This window comes from Brachycentrus maculatus, unplaced genomic scaffold (genome assembly GCF_059751285.1).
Source record: "Brachycentrus maculatus isolate JH-2025_06_01 unplaced genomic scaffold, ASM5975128v1 h1tg000144l, whole genome shotgun sequence".
NCBI lineage: Eukaryota > Metazoa > Arthropoda > Insecta > Trichoptera > Brachycentridae > Brachycentrus > Brachycentrus maculatus.
Window position 1 is genome coordinate 2,059,660 of NW_028280897.1, and position 22,286 is coordinate 2,081,945.

Consider the following 22,286-nt stretch of genomic DNA (forward strand, 5'->3'; position numbering starts at 1 on the left):
TACAAATATATCAATGGCCCAGTATAAAAGATGAAAGAAGTTTGAAAAACTATATTTGGCAAAATTGTTGTCAAGTGATTCGTTAAAAGAAGGTCTTATCATGCAGAAACAACTTATTTTACTTATAGTCGAAAAACCCGTTACAAATTTCAAGCTTTACTTTCAAACTTTAAAAAATTCAAGGAGAATAATATCAATTTTTTTCCATTTACAGCTGGCAATTGATTATAAATATGGAAAAAAAATTCAATATATTTCCTTTGAAAAGTTGTCAAACATAAAAATATTGAAGTATTAAACATTGATGACCTAAAGTTTTTTTTTTTTTACTTTTAAACTGGGCAATTGATACGAGTAATTTTTACCAAAAATTATGCTGAAAAATACATATGGAAAGTGAATGATGCATTAAATAATTATGCAAAAAATATTTTATACAATTCCCAAAACTGATAAAACCACTAATGCAGATTTTTTGCACCTCTTATATCAACTATGTGTAATGGTTGATAGGTAGTTGGCTCGAGTTTTGTCACAGAATACTTTAAGAATACATTTTAAACTCATTCAGTTACGGGTACACTCCTTATAGTTGACAGACTGTAATCGATTAGCCAATGCTTCACTACACATTTCATTTTACTGTGTAATTTAGCTAAAAAACGTTACAGTAATGCCGAGTGATTTACTGAATCTGAGATAACAACAATTATAAAACTTACTTCCTGTATTTGATTATGATAGAATCAAGATTATACATTTATTTAATAATTCATTCACTGTAATTGTTTTTACCAATAAGTGGCCAGTATAAAATGAAAACAATGTTTATTTGGTATAATTGAAGATAGAAATGGGATGTGTTCATGGTACAACAGTGGCGGTAGCAAACTCGCAATATCAAACCCTAAATAAGTTCCACTGTCACCGTACATTTGGTAAAATGGTTTTGAAGACAAGGAGAGAGGATAGAATGAGAAACACTAGGGTCAATGTTGCAAAACTGCCGCACCAGCATGAACACAGCCTCAGATTTTGAAGTGCGTAATTCTCACTTCATCGAAATTAGCTCATTCAATTCATCCATACTTATACTATGCAGTTAGGTAATAGACAGAGAATACTATAAGTTTAAATAAACCTTAAAACAGTTTAATACAATACTACAATAAAACATTTATCTTATACTGCAAGTAAAGAGTATCACATATTTGACATAATCCTTTCAAACCCGAACGTCTTTCAAGCAGACCCACTCCGACAGAGTGGCGGAGGTGGTGGAATGCAATCGTATGATTAGACACCGCAACAAGAGGTTAGTGCAATACCATATGGAGACAACGCCCGACCTTTCAGCGGGAATTGCAAACTACTATCTCGGTACAGCCAAATACACTATGTACAATACTGAACGAACAATTCAATACTATTCCATAATATTTACACAATCCGACAGGGAATGAGATTTCATTGTTTTTTAATGCTACAGATATATGCGCGATTCCTAATTTTTGAAATTGTAATTTACACAAAAGTAAAACAAAATAAATCAATAGAAATAAAAAAAGCTCGCTGTCGATGATCCGAATTATGAAAATTACAAGTCTTTAACTTTTAGCTTACCCTGTATGGAAAACCAATTTAACTTATCAATGCATTCTAGTCTCACTATTAAAATCAATTGACATGGAAAATTAAGAATTTAGTATTTAAAAATGTATACATATTATTCCCCTCACTACAATAACTAATCCTCTGAAGATTCCCTTCACAAAACTCGTAAAGATTCTTCCTTAAACATAATTTCCCTTAAAATATAATCTTAATACTTGGGTACTGAGGGTAAAAAAAACCGTACTAATAAATGACAATTTTTTTCATATTTTAAAGAAAGAGTTCCATGATTCAATTGGTAAAACGAAATGTAAGTAAAAAAAATGGGATGTCTTTCCTTAACCCTCAAACTATAGAATATTTAATTAATATTTACAACATATCTGGATATTCTGGAATACATAATTGGTTACAGAATCAAATTCATTTCAATTCGTGGTAATACTTTACATTAACAGGATTATAAAAAATGTAAGATCTTAATATTAGCTTTCCTATAATAATTATATAAATTGTATTTCATATTTGAAAAAACTGTACAAATCTGTATAAAGAGTAGGGGGCAATAAGCATTGCAATACAAGAGATATTTCATAAATTTTATTCTGAATATAAAATAGCGCAAAAAAATATTTTTGCATGTATACACTTTTATATCATATATGTATAACAGACATTAATGTATACTGAATACAGGTAATAGAATAAATTTGGTTTATATTTCTTTATGAATCGGTCAGCGTACATGGCTTCCAACCCTCCCTCAAACAGTGCGGGATTTATAAATGATCAGGTTGGGTACTAGATTTTACGGGTGTGTCATCCTAATTGCGATACTCAGATACCCATGTTCGACTTAGAATACAGTACTGCTAATGCTTCTTAGTGAATTATGCAGATCATCTCTACAGGATTGGAGTGTGTGTATGCCATCAATACGTACACAATTATAAATGTATGTTTTTCAATTGTAGCGATAATTGTTTACTCATTTGAAATAATAAAAGTGAGCACAGAGGTGTGCATTATGACCACACGCGCCCGTTTCCAGATATGCGACCAACAAAAAAGGCCATATCGTATTGATTTTATCTCTTCAAAGTTGAAATTTTTGTTGATTTAATTTATTTTTAATATACAAAAATGTCAAAACGACATAACAAATAAGAATAATTTGATATAATTTAATTTGTGAAAATGGTTCGAGCAAACATTTGGTAGTATCATATTAACTCAAAAATAGAATGATATTTTTCCACAAAAAAAAATTTATTTGTTATTGATTATAAATTTAATTGTCTTCGTAAAACAATTGTTTCTTTTTAAAAACAAAGTAAAGAAGACTAACCCGCAACTTTTTTTGCCGGACTTTCCGGGCCCAATCGGTTAAATAGCTATCACGATTGAAATGCGAGCACAAGGTTTGTTTTGCAATAGAGATAATAGCACACTGCGATGTGTGAATATTGCGGAGATTTTATTTTTGGAGTTTGCTACTTTAATATAATCATGACACATATTTTATTTTCGCTAATAACAAAGGGAAAATATATAAACAGGTACCATGATGGGTAACAGATTGAAAGGGAAAAAATAATACATCGACCGGTCAAATGATAATGAGTCTTTGGTGATTTAACACATCCAATTCTCTACTTACATCGCTTTTAATATTGTCAAGAAAAAGGGGTTTATCTTTACAAGAGAAATTTCAATCATGACTACCGCTTCAGTTCGAATTGTTTTACTGTTTTTTTTATTTGCTTTCTGAATATTCAGCACCCTGAGCAGATGCTTTGCCGAATATCCATTTAAATTTTCACTACATTTTAATAAAATTGTCAACAAATAACATGCATTTTATTAATTCAGAATAAAGGCTCCAAAAAAAATCAGTTATTTTTTAAATATTAAATTAAAAAATTAATTTTTTAACTGCTTTCGCAATTTTGTAACTAACTTGTGTATAACACATTTGTATAAATTTGATTTAAAAATAACGAATAAATAAAACAGTCTTTAAAAATTACATTTGCAACAGTTGCTCGGGTCATATTTTGAGAGATTTTATATCGTACATAGAGAATTGGACATATGTTTAAAAGCGATAAGTGAATTATTATTATTATTTTATACAATGTCCTCCAAAACTGGTATCGAAGGTAATAAAGGAGCTGATCCCGGAACTGCAAAGGAAAGAAAAATAACTCTTTATTTTTTGGGAGTTAATAATGCAACATGTTAACTTCAAATTTCGCAAACAATATCGCAATTGTCACACATTTTTTTAACTGTTAAATGAAAATCAATTTATTTTCCTTCACTAGGCAATATTATTTATATAAAAAAAAATTAAATATAAAAGTCTTATTACTGTTTTTGTATGAAAATGATGGTTGAATTCGCTCACTGTACCAAATTTATTCTGATTACACACACACCACATACTAAGGACTAAATTATTAATAATACATGTTTTCACTGACGGTTGTTCAAATCCAAAAAGCCATTTAGTTTTTCACAAATGGATGTAACTTAATTTAGTTTTAGATTTTAACATTGGAGCACTAACCATACAAATCAGTGCACAAATTTGGTTGCATGTTGCATGTTGCTAGTTCCTAGTATATTTGACATCCGACAAGAAATAAAAAAAAAATTAAGCTGGAAATAAACGTAACCGGAATACCAGCACAATCCGGTTACCCAAAATGTAACGATTGATTACCCATAAGCACATCTATAATAAACTCTTAAATGATTCAATGAAGTGAGGTACATCAAGGACATCAAGAGTAAATGTTATTTCTTATATAACTATAAGTATTATTCGTAAAATCATACATCCCTAGTATGTTGCTTACTCTAATTGTTTTTTAAACACATTGAATTAAATTATAACAAAATTTGCAACGCAATTTTAATTATGCGATGTTTTTATCATGTGAAAACAGCTACTTGCATTTTTCAAGAAGCTTTTTTCCCTATAAAAACAAAACATTTACATAAATCGTAAAAAATACATTAGAGGCAAATGAAAAAAAAAAGTCGTTATTTGAGTGTCTGCTTAAATTAAGGAGTAATTTTCTCGCAACAAAGTACACTTTGACTAATAAAAAAAGTAAACAAGAAAATCTTGTCCTAAATATTGGTACACATGTTAGTTGTAGAAGTCCTCACTTGCCATCACATTTGCAGCCGCACAATTGCTATCCTTGCTTCAAGTTTTATCCCATATATCGTCCATGGAAGGTGAAGTACTAAAAAGTCAATACGAGACTGCTTTGTATTTGACATTACGTTTCGTAGCTAAATATCTTTGGAAAGATGACTCGGAAAGGGTTTCGCACGGGAGCATGTGATCCCATTTCATTTCAAGCATATACAATAAGTCTGCGGATATAGCGATGACAGGCTTGATAAGATACATTGCATACATGACATTATTATGGGCATCGCAAGTTACATGAAGTCGCAAATGTACGCAGAGCCAAGGAGGAAGCGTTACCTTATTTGTCAGAATGTTTATTCAACTTGGGCGGTTGGGGTATAATAGTGATTTCGTCGTTGATTTTGAGAGGCTTCAGGAGGGAGTCTGGACCACTGTGCTTGGACGGGCCGGGCGAATGGTTGTTGGTGACCTTGGTCTTGTCCGCGACCCGTTTGGCCACTACGCTGTGCGCCGAGTAGACGTGGTTCTCGAACTGCTTGTACATGCCGAAGGTGGCCGTGCACACGGTGCACTTATAGGACAGGTGGGCGGGCTTCAGCGTCATGTTGTGGTCGCGCGCCACGTGATTCAGCAACTTCCACTGGTAGACCTGCGGACGACACCGACCGTCAGTACTGCTGAGAGCGACTCGGGAAACCGAGCAGACACCACATATAGTATATAATTACCCTCCCGCACGCAGGGCAGCGCCCGGCGTCTTTGCCCCGATTGGCGGCTTCTTGCATGGAGCTCGTCACCAGTCCGTGCGACCCGAGCAGATGCCGCTCCAGCCCCTGGTCTGTGAAGAACCTGCAAACATTTCCAAAATACAACATCTCTTCAACTGGCAACTATTGTAACAGACACCGGGGTCGCAGGATGAACTGGCTTACCTGAACTGGCACTTTTGGCAGTTGAGCGGCGGCCGATTGTATATCATCTTGGGATGGATCTTGACCTTGTGTATCCACTGCATGTGGTTGCGCAGCTGGTCCAGGTCTTTGATGTACCCGTCGCATATCTCGCAGATCACGAAGGTGGCCTTGGCGGCAGCGGCACCCGCCGGCAGGGGCGCCAGCGGAGGCGGAGGGGCGACGGGCAGTGCGCGCGGCAGCGGTGTAATCGAGATGGAGGGCTGATGCTGCAGGCTCTTGGTGACTTGGCCCAGAGGATTTGCCTTTATTGTAGTTTGGCCGCCCTGGAAATGAGACACTCCTTGTAACTCACAGAACCGAGTGAGACTACAAACTTTTGTATTTACAGGTTTCACAATCAGTTCCAAAGGTTAATCGAGAAGACATTTCGCAATCGAACCTAGAAAACTTATCCCGTAACAGCAATACACATGGTATATTTACTAATTAAATATATTACTTGTTAAATGTATGGAAGCACTAATTGTTCCCATAACTAAATTGTTTAATAGTTCTTTGTCAACAGGTTGTTTTCCAATTTATTGGAAAAAATCCTACCTTACACCTATCTTTAAAAAGGGAGACAGGGGCGATGTGTTAAATTATTGTCCAATTTCTATTCTTTCGCATTACCTAAACTTTTCGTGTCTCTTGTGCTTGATGCCATCCAACCTGAAGTATCAAAAGCAATATCAACTACACAACATGGATTTATTCAGGGTAGATCTACAGTTACCAACCTATTAACACATTGTCGTCGGGACAAGGTATTTGCCATTTTCTGCAGGACAAGGCAAATACCGTTTTTGTCGACTGTCGGTTTTCCGCGGGGAACAGCAATATACGGGTTTGTTATCAGCGTGAAATAAAACGCCTCGAAGGGTAATTTGCTACCTGGGTGCTAGCGACAGCCTATCAACGTTATTTGAGATGCCTTGTCCGGATTGCCTAGTGTGCCGCTTGTAAAGGCGTCACCAGAAATCTAGAGTTTTTATGCGATCTCAATGTCCAGTTTAGTTTGAGTAATTTTACGTATTGGACTATTTTTCATAGTGCTCGCACTGTTTTTTATCGGGGATGATTTGTTTGAATATTTTGTAAACGAATGTAATAGATATTACTACCAAAACTCACATAATTACAAATTATATTAAAAATCGGGAAAGTAGAAAAATATTACATTGAAAGAAATGAAAAGTTTTTGGGGCTGATTATTTCAAAGGGGCAAGTTGGAAAGGATATAAGGGACGAGTATTGGTCTACGAAACCAACAACTGAAACTCCTTATTTTGCTAAAACGATGACTTAGGCGACACTGTTCAATATTTATCAGATTTCACACATCCAGCGATTGTAACATTTCGGGCATGGTAAATATACATTTTATTATTTATTATATAACTACAGTGAAACCCGGATTTTACGTGCCCGGATTTAAAGTTTTCCCGCCAATTGCGTGTTATTATTTCAGTCCCGATATATTTCAATACATTTATTACCCGTTTTTACGTTTTTTTCCCCCAATTTACGTCGTAAATATTTCAAATATGCGAGTTACGCGCGCTTGACAATGAGTCTGCGCAGTAGATACATTACTTCCGCCGCGATTGGTCGGCGAGCGACGTTGTGATTGGTCGATATCTTTCAATTTTAACCGATAGAATGTTATGACGTTTGTTCTGTCATTCGGTTTTTGATGCTTCTTTCTTTTTGACATCATGCGCGATCATCATTTACGCACAGTTTTTACGTTTTTAAATTTCTTTTATTAGTTTATTACAATCCTTTAACATTATTTTCTCAAGTAATGTCCCAACAGAGCTTTGTCAGTGCGAGAGAAAATGAACATTCTCGAAAACGTTGATAAACACGTTGGTTCACGCGTTTCGCCGGCGCGTGATTTGGGGCTACAGATCACTACTTTGGCTACAATAATTAAAAATCGGGTTTCGATTAAAAAAAGTCCAATGGAATGTGGTCCAATGGTGACAAAACACATGTACATATCCACATCCAAGTACGATAAACTCGGAAGAGATTTTGAAAAAATAAAATCATGTATATGACATGATTTTATTAATAAAAAATAAAATTTTAATGTTATATTTTTTTTCAATACCCCCTATTAGCATTTTCCCTCCAATTAAGTTTTTACATTTTTTTCAATAAAAAATAAAATTTAAAAGGTTTTTTTGTTCAATAATTAATACAAAATAAAATTTTAAATGCTATGCATTTTTCCTCCAATCAAGTTTTTACATTTTTTTCAATAAAAAAAATAAATTCAAACATTATTTTCAATATTAATAAAAAATAAAATTTTAAATGGTACATTTTTTTAAATACCCCCTATTTGCATTTTCCCTCCAGTTTTTACATTTTTTGTCAGTAAAAAATAAAATTTAAAACGTTTTTTTTCAATACCCCCCGTTTACATTTTCCCTCCATTTAAGTATTTTTTTTTCGGTCCCTTGAAAAATGTAAAATAGGGGTTTCACTGTATATGATATGAATAAACATGTTATCTTTTACATGGAATTTACAAATATTGAATTTTGAATGCTTTTTACTAAATTAATATCAGGTTGTTATATTCAGCTTTGAAATGTGGTGAAATTATGATGAAATAAAAGCAATTATAATTTATTTTTGTTGTTCAAATTTCAACCAAAAATATTAGTTGTCAATTGTGTTAATTTTAAGAAAGCTATGTATTTTTGCGCTAATCGCGAAAAACACCCGCTATAGGCTAGAGCGGGGGTTCCCAATCTTTTTCAGCCCGCGGCGCACTTACAAGTTTAGTATTTTGTCACGGCGCCCTACTTTAGTAAGCTATTTGGGATAGATAATGTAACTATGTATGTATATACATATACATATTATAGTCGAAAGAAATAGGTACCTACAATAATAGTACTTGGGTAGAAAGATGCTAGCTCTCAAAAAAGAAATTGTTCTTTATAGGTACCCGAGAATATTTGTGGTTTAGGATAATGATAGAGGATTGACTCACGGCGCCCCTCTTTACTTTCTATGGCGCAACAGGGCGCCGTGGCGCACACTTTGGGAACCCCTGGTCTAGAGTCTATTGTTCGAAGCGCCCGACTACAATCATACAAGTGTTAATATACCAAAACTATATTATTGAAGGTATTGCCGGAGGGCATAAAATCGACTCTATCTATACTGATTTTAGCAAAGCCTTCGACCGAGTCTCAGATCATATCCTTCTTGAGAGCTTAAGGCGATGGGAATTGCAGGAAGTTTTCTAAACTTGATTGACAGCTATTTATGTGACAGAGTCCTGTGCAAGAAGATTAAAGGCATTGAGTATTCATATTTTGTTGCTAAAAGTGGTGTCCCATAAGGATCTCACCGTAAGTGCCATATTATGCAGTTCTTTAGAATAATAAAAAAACATTTATTTTACAATATGCTATCAACGGGACTACTTTATCAAATGTCCAGAGGATTAAAGATTTGGGTATCATCTTTGATGATAAATTGTCATTTGCAGCGCATATCAATGAGATGGTAAACAAAGCTCCTAAAACTCTTGCTTTTGTGATAAGCGCAATGATGGATTTTAAATCTATTGAAGTCCTTGTATGTTGCCTTAATTAGAAGTCAGTTGGAATACGGCTCCACAGCCTGGTCTCCTCATTATGCTATACACGCTGACAGCGTACAGAGAGTGCAACACAGTTCCTTAGATTCCTCCGTAATACTTTTACGTGTTACATATAAAAGTATTTTAATATTAAGTTAATCCTTTGCAGCGACGGAAATAAATAAATTGTAAAAAAAAAATCAGGGATAGAATCACCGATACACAAATGTTTCTCAGAGTATGCGTGCATGCCGCACTTTAGGGACGGGTTAAATGTGTAGATACGGAGTAGAGTAGGGGAGGGAGGGCACTCACGGGGAGCAGCTGGAAGTTGTTGGGCAGGAGGAGTTGCTGGTTCGGTCGGTAGACCAGCCCGCCGCGGACAAGGGGCGCGCCGGCGATGGGCCGCGGTGCTGCGCCGTGTGCGGCGGGAGCGGTGGGCCTGCCGCGGCCGCGGTACAGCGCCGCCAGCCCCGCCGCCTGCTGCGAGGGCGCCTTGCCCAGAGCCGCCTGGTAGGTGCCCATCATGCTGTGCCGGGCTCGGGTCATCTGAGGAAGTCAGCAAACATAATACATTACGATACCACCTCGTCGGGTCCGCGTCCTTCCAGGACCCCAGGACCCCACACACAACAGTCGCTACCTACTAGACTCAAAATGCACTAGTAACCAAACAACAAAATTGCAAATAAAAATAACAAACATAAATATGAGATAAATATGTATTATATGATGTGCAGTATTGGAAATGGAGTAAGTTTTCAAAACGTGGGTGTTTTGGTACTATTACAATATGATATGTGATTTATAATTAGTTCTGTTCCAAACTATTCGGCTGTCCAAACTCAAAACACAGTAAGGGACATTTTTTTGTAGTATGTTTTTTTTTGCATTTTTGGACTAAGCAGATGGACTTCTGTGTTTTAAGTTTGGACAGCCGTATTGCGGTTGACAATGCGGTAACAGAAATTCAAACCTCAATTTCTCTACACTTGACTTCATAATATTTGGCCTTAAAAAAATAACAAGTTTTCATACTACTGATATCTGCAGAAATAATCAAAATGAAAATACTCATTTTGAAAAATTAAATGATAATATACGGCCACATTGATCTTGGCACTCGACAACTCGACATTTTATATCTGTATCTTACCACGTATCATAATAGTAAGTCGAACGCTTGTGTTGAAGAGCGAGACGGACGCACTGTGTAAATGTTAATTTGGCAGTCATTATATATTATGTCACATTCTTCAAAGCTCAAATCTAAGTGTTTTGTAATTTATATACAAATTTGATATTGTATATTTTTAAAAAATGGAGTTAAAGTGTTTGAATTGATAACTGCACTAACGGACAGAAAACAGCGGGAAAAGTGAGTAAAAGAAAAATGAGATTGTAACATTTCTAATTAAGTGACACCACAATTTAACTGACCAATTTAATATTAATATATTTAAAAATCGCACTTCCATGTGTGAGTGTGTATGTATCTTATAGCAACTAATACCACACTACTTATCCCAACTCTTTTTTAGTAAGAGAATATCATTATCACATTAATAAACCCATTTTGTTTATGCTTGAATTATATTGAAAAGTATTGTAATTATTTATTAAACCTAACCAGTTACTTTCCTTTGTATGCAGTGTATGTAAACTTAGCCCAAGAAACTTTTACTTGCGAGAATTGGATAAATGTAATCTTAAAATATATTATTTCTGAATAAACTACTTAGGAATTGACAAAGGCTTAAGTAATAGGGCACGAGAACAAATCTCAAACATGGACGCATTGCGGCAAGAGATTGGGTGACTGCCTTTATGACAGGGAGAAATTGGGCCTGCATTACTGTAACCTGCCATTATATAATACGTCAGGTCACCAAATCGACGGGGGTCTCAATTGGAATCAAGTAATTATCGTTGAGGGTTAATTTGTAACATAAATGAATTGCAAGATGTATATGGCATAGATACAGACAGGCTAACATACGGGCTTTGATCAATTCAATAAATTAATAACAAAGATTTCATGTTCATATTTCACTTTAAGTGATGAAAGTTAATGACAGCATTACAAATTTCAAATATTTACACAGCTGAAAGAGGACAGCGGCCAAATCTCCGAGGGTTAAAAGGAAAATGCCGCTCACTGTTCTGGAGAACTCTCTTTGGCAAGCATACTTCTCACTCTAAATGGGGTATGAACGAGTTTACCGCAATGGTCTACCCAAAGGAAAAGACTGCAGAAATTATTGATTAAAAACAAATTAATATATTTCCTAACTGTGGAGCCTTGAAATAGCAAAGGGGGATCCAAAATAGCCGACTGACAAGAATTAAAGTCAATTTTGTCAGCTGGCAAAAGTGAAAATGACCATTTTCTAGTATGGCCACAGAATAATTGGGAAAGGTTGAACCATCAATACCAAGTTTTATTCACATACATTGCACAATTTAACCCAACAAAATCCATGTAGAAAGACCCCGTTAGATCAATTACAAATATGCAGTTCATCGAGACAGTTACAATAATTATTCGATTGGATTTTTAGATGCCGCTTCACATCCAACAGATTCACAAAATGCAGCTTTATGCATGTTCCGTTTATGCGCAGATAATGTCTGTGAAGAAGTCCAGCCGGCACGCCAGATGTTTCCATTACTGCAACTCTTGCCCGACTCTGTTCCGTCTGTATTCTATTTCTAGTTTAACACTTCCTTAGTATAAAACATCGCCAAATACTTTTTATTTGGCCAAAAAATGCCTGCAGTTGTGATTGAGCATGTTTTGCTTTATTATTTAGATTTCACGATTTTGCTTTTTGTAAAGTTGATTTATTTTTAAATTTTTTATGAAACTTAAGTAAAACTAAGAATGTGGTTATTTTTTAAACCCCGTTTGTAAAATAAAATTAATTTAAAAAAGAGATTAGTAGCGGATGGTTTAGAAAGCGAGAATGATCCGTTTGGGAAGGTAGTCGAAGTAGAGATATCGGTGTTACAGAAGCAGCAGCAGCAGCGCACGGTGTCAGGTCGCCGCCTGGAGAAGGTAGATGAATGGAGATGAAAGTTACCTTGGGGATCTTAGCGGGAGGCTCCCACTCCACGGGGGGGCCGAGGTTGTGGTCAGGCTTGAATTTCTTGGCGCAGGCCACAAGGTGACGGGCGAGCTTGCCCTTGCCGTTGTCCTCGAAGGGACAGTTGGCGCACTGGTGGTACGAGGGGGCTCTTTCCAGGCGCCCGCGAGTGCTGTGTACCATCTCCATGTGGTGTAATATGTCATGCGGACTTCGAATCTCAAAAACGCAAAAGTTGCACTTGTACACATTATTTTTCATATGCGGTGTCTCCATATGATGTGCCATCGCGAGTGCGGATTCAGTTTTGAAACTACAAAATTCACATTTCTTCGCCCGAAACTTGTACGATGCGTTATTTTCTCTGCTAAATTCAAGATTTTTGGTCAATGATGTGATAGCTATTTCTGTGGCTTTCACATTTCCGCTTCCCATTCGATTCTCCTTGTGCAATTTTCTCTTTTGCTGTTTGAGTAGGTCAGCTTGGACATATTCTTGAACTAAATTAACACCAATATTGATGAAAAATTTCCCTAGTGAATTGTCAAAGTAGTTATCGGATTTTAAGCTATTTTTAATTTCACTTGTAAGATCTGTAGCAGTTGTTGGATCTTTCATGCTCTCCAGGGAGTCATCCACCTTTTCCTTTATTATTATGGTCTTTGGTGTATCATCATCGCTGATGACATCATCATCCGAATCAGAAGAAGAACTTCCATCCCAAGACGCATCGTCGTCATCCTTGATATGCTTGGCTGGAAACAACACAATGATTGAACATTTAAAAATATAGAATTGTAATACACTAGTTCGCAATAAGGATGTGATAGCACTGGCGGCACCACTATTCTTGTAGCGTGACACTGTGCAATGGAAGTTCCGCAGTAATCCAACACCCAAGAGCACACACTCGTCGGAGAGCGAATGAGACTACCGTAAACATAGCTAAAGGTGCGGGCATTCCGCCAAGCAGATTTGTACCAATCAATGTATGTACAACTAGTTAGCACTGAAGACCGCACACTTGTTAGAGAAGACCGAGTGTGCCTACCGTATTCATAGCTAAATGTGCGGGCATTCCACCAAGCAGATATGTACCAATGAGTATATGACTAGTTAGACATGAATGTGTGTGTACCTTTGAATACTCGTATGTAGGGGAATGTATTGTGAATATAGAAAATTTCAAAATAAAATTTGAACAAAAAATTCATTAGAATAAAAACAAATAAGAAAGCGTAAAAACATTTCTTAATACATATAGCTGCTAAACTACTAAAAAATACTACATCAAAAAGCGAAAAGATACAAACATTTTCATATTAATTGTGCAACTGTAACATCTCTCCGCGGAGAGAATTCAACTTACATTTCTTGTCTGACCTTCTCTTCTTCTGTGTTTCATCCTTGAGCTCTACGACCACCGCCTTTGAAGGACTCCTCTCGGGCACAATCACAATATCATATTTATTGGGGGTTTCCTTGACTTTCTCCTTCTTAGGTTCACCTTTCAGCTTATCTTTGTCCGATTTGTCTTTTTCCTCCTTCAAATGCCTCTCTTGAAGCTCCTTCCCCAGCAACTCGACAAACTCCTTGAAAGGTTTCACAGAAGGCTTTTCGTACACGTAGGGCACGATGAAGGAGGGAGCTTCCACCACAAACATGTCGTCTGTCAGGGACGGCAGTATGGGCGGGGCGCTGGGTTGGGTGCCGTTGCTCTTCACAGACACCGGGGTGACCGTGGTCCCTCTGGCTGCGATGCTCTGGTACAGGGACTGCGTGGTCGGGTCCACTGAAAGCGCCGAGTATGAGTTCTTGGATAACAATGAGCTCTTGTTTGATAGGCTGGAATCGGTGTCTATGATCACAACAGTCGGCTCCTTTTTATCCCCTGACTCCTTTTCTCCCGCCTTATTTTTTGCCAAGTCAACCAACTCTTTGGTATCGCTGACAATGATGGCACTTTTTTCCTGAGCATTTTTTTGTAATTTAGTTACTCCGGATATTATCTGCCTAGTGACATCCATTAGCTTGCTTTTTATCCCGGGATATATGTCAAAGTCTCTGGGCGCTGAGGGGGTGACGGAATCTGAGGCCATCGCGCAATCGTCAGTATCACTGCCTATTTCCTGGACCTCAAGATCAATACTGGCTTTATTATTCTCAGGATTGGCGGCATCACCTTCTCTGGAATCCCCCTTGAGCTCCAGCTCGTTGGAGTGACTATCTTTGGAGGAATCATCCTCTACTGCCTCAGGCTCTGTATCCGAATTTATACTGACATGCCCGTCATCGTTAGCGTTATCATTCTCCCCTCCTTCAGATCCTTCCGAGTCATCTTCTTCTTCTTCACCTTCATCTTCCGATGAATCTTCATCAGAGTTCATATCGGAATCCTGCAATATCACACAAATGAATACTTTTCAAATCAACTACACTCCTTCATAACAAATACATTCAAGCGTAATCAATAATATTTCAAATATATTGCATTGTGGGAAACTAGTAAATATCACCAATTTCTACCAAACATTAATTGTAGATAATCCAATAGAACAAAGTAATAGCCATGAAACCATAAGAACCATGAAACCTTAGAACCATCACAGCCGAGCTTAAGGAGGATTTATAACTAAGCTGTATGCGTGTGATATTACCCCATTCCTTCTTATAGTTTTACAGTTATTACTTTAGAGACTATGACGAGATAGGACTGTACAACTATTACACAACACTAAAACAACAATAATAAAGAAAATCTCTGTATATCCAACCTACCTATCTATTTGATCTACATGAATATGCCACGAGTAATGCCTCGATGAAAACAGATAGTAGGAGGGTAGGAGGTGCCATAGTGCCTCGAGATAAACAGCCAAATTACTTCTCAGTAGGGGACAGTTTTACATAGAAATGTTTGCCATCTCATCCGATTACTATCGAGACCTTCTACTCTTACGGTATATAAATAAACTAGCGTGTACCCGGCATGTGTAGCAATGCCAATAAAATATGTGAATTTATGGGAGCGCCACGTCGGGAGCCTCTCGCACTCCAATAGAATAAGTTGGCATTGAAGCGAGGCCAGAGCTAATCATGCTTACTGTTTCAGAGTAACGGGTTTTGTCAAATTGTTTCCGACCTTGCTTCCCTTTGCTTGTCTGTTTCTGAAGCTCGTAATCCTCTTTTCTTTCGTGCTTCAGGTGTAGATCGAACTATTGCTTTACTTTTTGGTGGCATAATTGATTTCAAAAATATTATTATTATTAAAGATTAGAAAAATAAACAAAAATCGGTTTATAAAATATTATCCAAAGTCGACCGGCAATTGGAATTCTACAATTAACTCTTGCTACAAACCATAATCAACTCTTGAAAAACAATGTTGTTAAAAATTCATTCTTGCTATGTCATTCACAATTTGTACGTAATATTTATTTCAGTTCATGCTCTATCAACAATCTACAACTAAAACTAAATTAAACTTTTTCAAAAATCTATTTTTTCCCAGAATATTTAGTACCTTACTTAAGCATCGCATCTACTTTAAATACCAACAGTTCTCTATTTGATTCTTAATAGGGAAGAGTGAGTACCTACTTTAAAAAAAAAAGGTTAATGATATTTTTTTTAAACCAAAATCAAATTCGGTTTTTAAACAATCTACAGTGTTTGTTAAATATGACTTTTTTAGGTCCCAGATGCTTACAGTTTCATACGATTTTCTTTTTATGATTAAAATACTTTTCATGTATTGTCATCTCTGATGATGTAAAATTTCAAACATTTCCTATGGTTAATATTGCATGCATCAAGTACAAACAGACAAACATAAAAAGCACAAACTATAAAAAGCCAAATTACTAAGCAGCAAAGAAACATTTTCAGTGCAGAAACACAGCGACTAGGAACAGATGAGAATGGCTGATATATTTATATACTAGTGGTATATAAATAAATTGGGGTGAAAGCTAACTGTGAAATTAATGCGAAAGCTAATTATGAAAATCCCAATTACTCCAAACTACGCAGAGAAGGACCGTTTTCGGTGGAGAAACATCGTGGCTAGGCACAGATGAGAATGGCTGATATATTTATATACTAGTGGTATATAAATAAATTGGGGTGAAAGCTAACTGTGAAATTAATGCGAAAGCTAATTATGAAAATCCCAATTACTCCAAACTACGCAGAGAAGGACCGTTTTCGGTGGAGAAACATCGTGGCTAGGCACAGATGAGAATGGCTGATATATTTATATACTAGTGGTATATAAATAAATTGGGGTGAAAGCTAACTGTGAAATTAATGCGAAAGCTAATTATGAAAATCCCAATTACTCCAAACTACGCAGAGAAGGACCGTTTTCGGTGGAGAAACATCGCGGCTAGGCACAGATGAGAATGCCAGATATATTTATATACTAGTGGTATATAAATAAATTGGGGTGAAAGCTAACTGTGAAATTAATGCGAAAGCTAATTATGAAAATCCCAATTACTCCAAACTACGTAGAGAAGGACCGTTTTCGGTGGAGAAACATCGCGGCTAGGCACAGATGAGAATGCCAGATATATTTATATACCAGTGGTATGTAAATAAATTAGGGCGATACTAAGGCAAAAGATAACTAAATGCATTGTAGCTCACAGCAAAGAGATGCACTTAATAAATCATTACATTTTCAATAAGGAGGGTAGTTCTCTTTCCAGCTGAAATTCTTATTATTAAGTAAACTACTTTCTTATGATAGAATTCAAGAACTAGCAAACTACACATGCATAATAATAATCCATGAATAATGAGTGAACAAAAACTAAATTAAGCAATGTATTACTATATTGGAGTTTCAAATTGACATGCGATTCGGGAGAGCAGTCCTTACTGACAGGTAATCCGGGAATTCTCATCACTTCCAAACATACCATAAAGCATATCTAATTAAAGCAAACGGAATCAAATCTCATAAAACTAATGGCCATCAATAAGCAATATGACCCTACATGCGCTAGTAGTTAACTAAGGTTGGTTGATTTTTGCATGGAAAATACCACAATTAGTTTCGATGCATTTAATGTCATTATGAAACACTGCACGTGAAACAAAGCCTAAAACTGGAGTTGTGCCCATAAGGGTGAAGACTGACCGGAGCATTTTGTCGTAACGTAACATCGTTCGCGGCGAGTTACGTTACGGCATTGCTGACTGACCGCGATCAGTGCTCGTTTGTTACCTTGTGCTGTGTTGCCATATGTCACATCAAAAAATCTGAATTAGTCTAGAAATCTGTATTAAATTTGTATAGAAACAATGACCCAAAATCTGTATGACTTTTACCTTTCAACATTATGACAATGACTAAAGCGTCCCCAATATTGTCCATGTTCAAGATGGAAAACTGAAATACCTCCCACCCAAGGAAACAAATTTCAAATGGAGAATAATTTTCATACACAGTGTTTGACCATGAAGTCAAATGCATAGAAACACATGTCGCTCACTCCTTTCAAAAACGTCAAATATCAAAAAAACTTGATTTTTCAGGAGATTGATTTAAAGTTTAAAATTATAATAAAATGTATTAAAAATAAATATCAAGCCACTCATTCAACTTTTTACTGTGCAACAGATCTTTTTAGGTAAAACCTGACTGTTTTTTCTCCATTTGAAAAATATTCAGTATATTTTAAAAAAATACTTAAATAATACATTTTCTTCAAAATGCAAAAACAACACTTTCTGCCCTGTAGCGATTAAATATTGAGTTAAAAATATGCCGCTTTTTTGGGATAAAGTACATTTTCTGGGCATTCCAAAAACATGCATAACTGAAAATGGACAATTTTTGATATTTGACGTTGTTGAAAGGAGTAAGTGATATGGCACCCTAATTCTCAGGTGGTATTTACCAATATCTAACTATTATTAACTGTCTTGGCAAACAATCTTCGCCTCTCTGTTTATTCTGACTCCTGACCTGACTACCTCCAAGTATTTGAAATACTTCATCATGCTAAGTTCCTGGGTCATCATATGCTTCTATAACCAACTACATTTCCCTCATAAATTTGATTTCCTGCCCTTTCTTCACTCATTTGATTCACATACTCAAACCATCTTAACACACCTTTCTCAATTTTATTTCTTTTTTTGATTTTTATTTCTTGTACCAAGTTAAAGTTAAATTTTCAATAAACAGAAAAACCATTAAACAAATTATTTCTATTCTATACTTTACTACTTATATCATTCTTATCACCTGACTAACAAACATGTCAAAAAAAATTATTTATGGGTTCTTTTTCCAAAAAAAATACTAATAATCTCCCCCCTACTAAGATTAAACCAACGTTTTACACACATGCAATTATTTCAAATATCTCTTTGCAATTTCAAATTTGATATCAAGGAATTTATGAAATAAAGTAAAAATGCAGTAAAACATCAGCTAAATTAACAACAAAGATTGTGAACTAAAAAATAGCTTTTCACGGCCAAAATTTCATACTTAAAACAATAGCATCACGCGCAATAATGATTTCAGTTGTGAAGTATTTCAACATTCACAAAGAGGTTCTGCTATTTCAGGTGAAGGAAGATGTACAAAAGACAATTATTGTGTCAGCATTCACTTTGTGGTATGACAAATTTAGTTGGCGTTTTTTACAGATGCTTCCATCTATAGGTATAAATTTAAACTGTAAAGACGGCCGAGACTATTCAACGAGCGGACCTCCGGGATGACAACTTCCCAAAAGATAGAAAGGCAGCTGCCAGAATTAAAACAGGCCAAAAGGCAAGACAAGGAAAAAGACCGTAGCATAAAATTTTACACCATGTTTTGAATGGAAGGGTGACAACTAATAATTGAGAAATAATAAAAATTTATAAAAATTATTTTTTATAAAAAACTATACATTGCACAACCCGTCGCATATGATCCATAAAAGCCGCTGCTTTCCTGAAACTAGTGTCAATTTAAAACCTTAAAATAGTAATACTAAGTTAATTAAATCATAACCAACATGCAAAATTAATGCCAACACCAGTCAAATTAAGTAACATATCATCACACTTCTACAATATCAAACTAATCATATCTTCTAATTGTGCCGCTCCAAATAATCAATGACAACTTTCACACTGTCTGCAGGCAGTACGAAAATTGTTTCGATTGACGTATAGAGCGGCAGCCACTCCATACGGCATCTTAGTTCAACAGCGAAACCAATCTAAGCTTAGTTTTTAATATTTACACTACATATATAAGTTTTAGGTTATAACTAACTTATACATACTTCTTCAAAATATAGCCAACGACAACATTAATAGTTTAAGAATCTGTATTATTACTCGTTATTGAACTTGAACCACCATCATTATTGCTTAAACCTAAAACTAAATCTAACCCTCCCCTTCATGATCCGATTCTTTATCATCTCCATCACTAAACTAAACTAAATCTAAATCTAACTCCTCCCGTTCACTCTTTGTTTCTGGACTAGAAATTACGATCTCCATCACTAAATCTGTTAGATTCTCGACTAGAAATTAAGATCTACATCACTTAACTAAATCTAACTCCTCCGACTGCCAGTTGCTCGTCTGTCCATTGCCGGGGACTTGTTCGGTGTCTCCGAGAACACCTCGACCTCTCCCCTAATTATAACTACTCGGGATCAGGATTCAACCTTCTACAACTAATACAATCTGCATCCACACATCTCCTTTTTGGGTAAACTGACAAGTCACCCTCCTGAGTTAGATTCCTACTATTCATCTCCCACTGGTTGCTACTATTATTATTTCTCATCTCCCACTGGTTGCCTTCCGATATCGCCAAAAGCGGCGCACCCATTCTCCGGTCGAATGAGTGGTGCCCGTGAATTCTTTGATCATCAATATGATGGACAGGCGGCACACCCATGCTTCGGTCATATGGGTGATGCCAGTGAATTCTTTGATTATCTACCTGATCATCAATATGATGGACAGGCGGCACACCCATTCTCCGGTCATATGGGTGATGGCAGTGAATTCTTTGATTTTGTACCCCGTCATCGATATGATGGACAGGCGGCGCACCCATTCTCCGGTAATATGGGTGATGGCAGTGAATTCTTTGATTTTTTTCCCCTTCATTAACATGATGAACAGGCGGCGCACCCATTCTCCGGTCATATGGGTGATGGCAGTGAATTCTTTGATTTTGATGCCAGTCGGATGGGGGATGCCAGTGAATTATTTGATTATCTCTCTGGTCATCAATTGGATGAACAGGCGGCGCACCCATTCTCCGGTCGGATGGGGAATGCCAGTGAATTATTTGATTATCTCTCTGGTCATCAATTGGATGAACAGGCGGCGCACCCATTCTCCGGTCGGATGGGGGATGCCAGTGAATTATTTGATTATCTCTCTGGTCATCAATTGGATGAACAGGCGGCGCACCCATTCTCCGGTCGGATGGGGGATGCCAGTGAATTATTTGATTATCTCTCTGGTCATCAATTGGATGAACAGGCGGCGCACCCATTCTCCGGTCGGATGGGGAATTCCAGTGAATTATTTGATTATCTCTCTGGTCATCAATTGGATGAACAGGCGGCGCACCCATTCTCCGGTCGGATGGGGGATGCCAGTGAATTATTTGATTATCTCTCTGGTCATCAATTGGATGAACAGGCGGCGCACCCATTCTCCGGTCGGATGGGGGATGCCAGTGAATTATTTGATTATCTCTCTGGTCATCAATTGGATGAACAGGCGGCGCACCCATTCTCCGGTCGGATGGGGGATGCCAGTGAATTATTTGATTATCTCTGTGGTCATCAATTGGATGAACAGGCGGCGCACCCATTCTCCGGTCGGATGGGGGATGCCAGTGAATTATTTGATTATCTCTGTGGTCATCAATTGGATGGATAGGCGGCGCCCCCATTCTCCGGTCAGATGATTGATACCATGCAATTATAAAATGGCCATTGAAATTGTGCCCTGGATTCGGAGGTCCTGTACTTTCTTCCATAAAAGCAGAGTACAAATTTCTCTGAATTGATTCTAAACCCGGGTGCAAATGTAGACTACCATCATTCAATTTGTATCCAGAACTAATCATGGTTAATCCATTTCTCCAAACACGTCTATAAGTTACACCGCCTACTTGAATAATCAGCCACGTACTGAGCTGGCTCGAGCCATCCGAACTAGTATCTACACGTCTACCGCCCGTCCCCTCTGCAGCGGGGGCGGGCTCGTCCTCGTCGGAGGAGTTCACGGTGATCACGGACTCGGCCTCCCACGCGAAGGCCCTCTGCGCTTGGGGCGCTTGGGGCGCTTGGGGCACCGAGTCCACGATGTCGATGGCATACTGAAACGGAAAGTGCACTACGGCTTGGCAAACTAAACATATCGCGTGGGGTCGGTGGGCGGTCTCCGCGTGAGGAGCGCCCTCCCAGCGGACCCCGCCCCCCGGTACCTGGATTTCATGGCTCACCTCTTCGGCTTGGTTACTGTCACTGCCGTGTGGGCTGTCTACTTCGCGCGCACTGTCACTGCCATGCTGGCTGTCTACTTCCCGCACACTGTCACTGCCGTGTTGGCTTTCGACTTCGCGCACACTGCTACCTCCGAGGTGACTATCCTCCCCCTGGTTACTACTATCTGTTTGATTCAGAGACATCACTTCATCGGCCGGGGCATTCTCAGAAGTGGCGTATGATTCTTGCGAGGAAGTGTCTAGGCTCTCTTCTAAAGTGTTATTCATGTCTCCGTTCATTTTTGATGATTTTTATGAGAGCTTATTCGGATTTTCGGACCTAAAAAAACAACATTCACAATAAGATATATAT

At 37.3% G+C, this 22,286-nt stretch overlaps 1 protein-coding gene across 6 annotated transcripts in view; it reads right to left on the minus strand.

Annotated features, from left to right (window-relative positions):
* Positions 1-535: 535 nt before the first annotated feature.
* MEP-1 (zinc finger protein MEP-1) overlaps positions 536-22,286 on the minus strand; it is a 58,328-nt gene continuing 36,577 nt past the window's right edge. For 4 of the 6 annotated variants that reach the window (XM_088260841.1, XM_088260843.1, XM_088260840.1 and 1 more), the window contains exons 2-8: positions 21,932-22,253; positions 13,805-14,831; positions 12,433-13,190; positions 9,665-9,898; positions 5,719-6,023; positions 5,515-5,635; positions 536-5,435 (exon numbers count right to left, since the gene is read on the minus strand). In XM_088260841.1, the coding sequence (XP_088116967.1) occupies positions 5,124-5,435; positions 5,515-5,635; positions 5,719-6,023; positions 9,665-9,898; positions 12,433-13,190; positions 13,805-14,831; positions 21,932-22,213 (3,039 nt within the window). In that variant the 5' untranslated portion in view covers positions 22,214-22,253 and the 3' untranslated portion in view covers positions 536-5,123. Of the gene's footprint in view, positions 5,436-5,514; positions 5,636-5,718; positions 6,024-9,664; positions 9,899-12,432; positions 13,191-13,804; positions 14,832-15,213; positions 15,356-21,931; positions 22,254-22,286 lie in introns of those variants that run through there. The other 2 variants (XM_088260845.1, XM_088260846.1) reach the window with 2 other exon arrangements.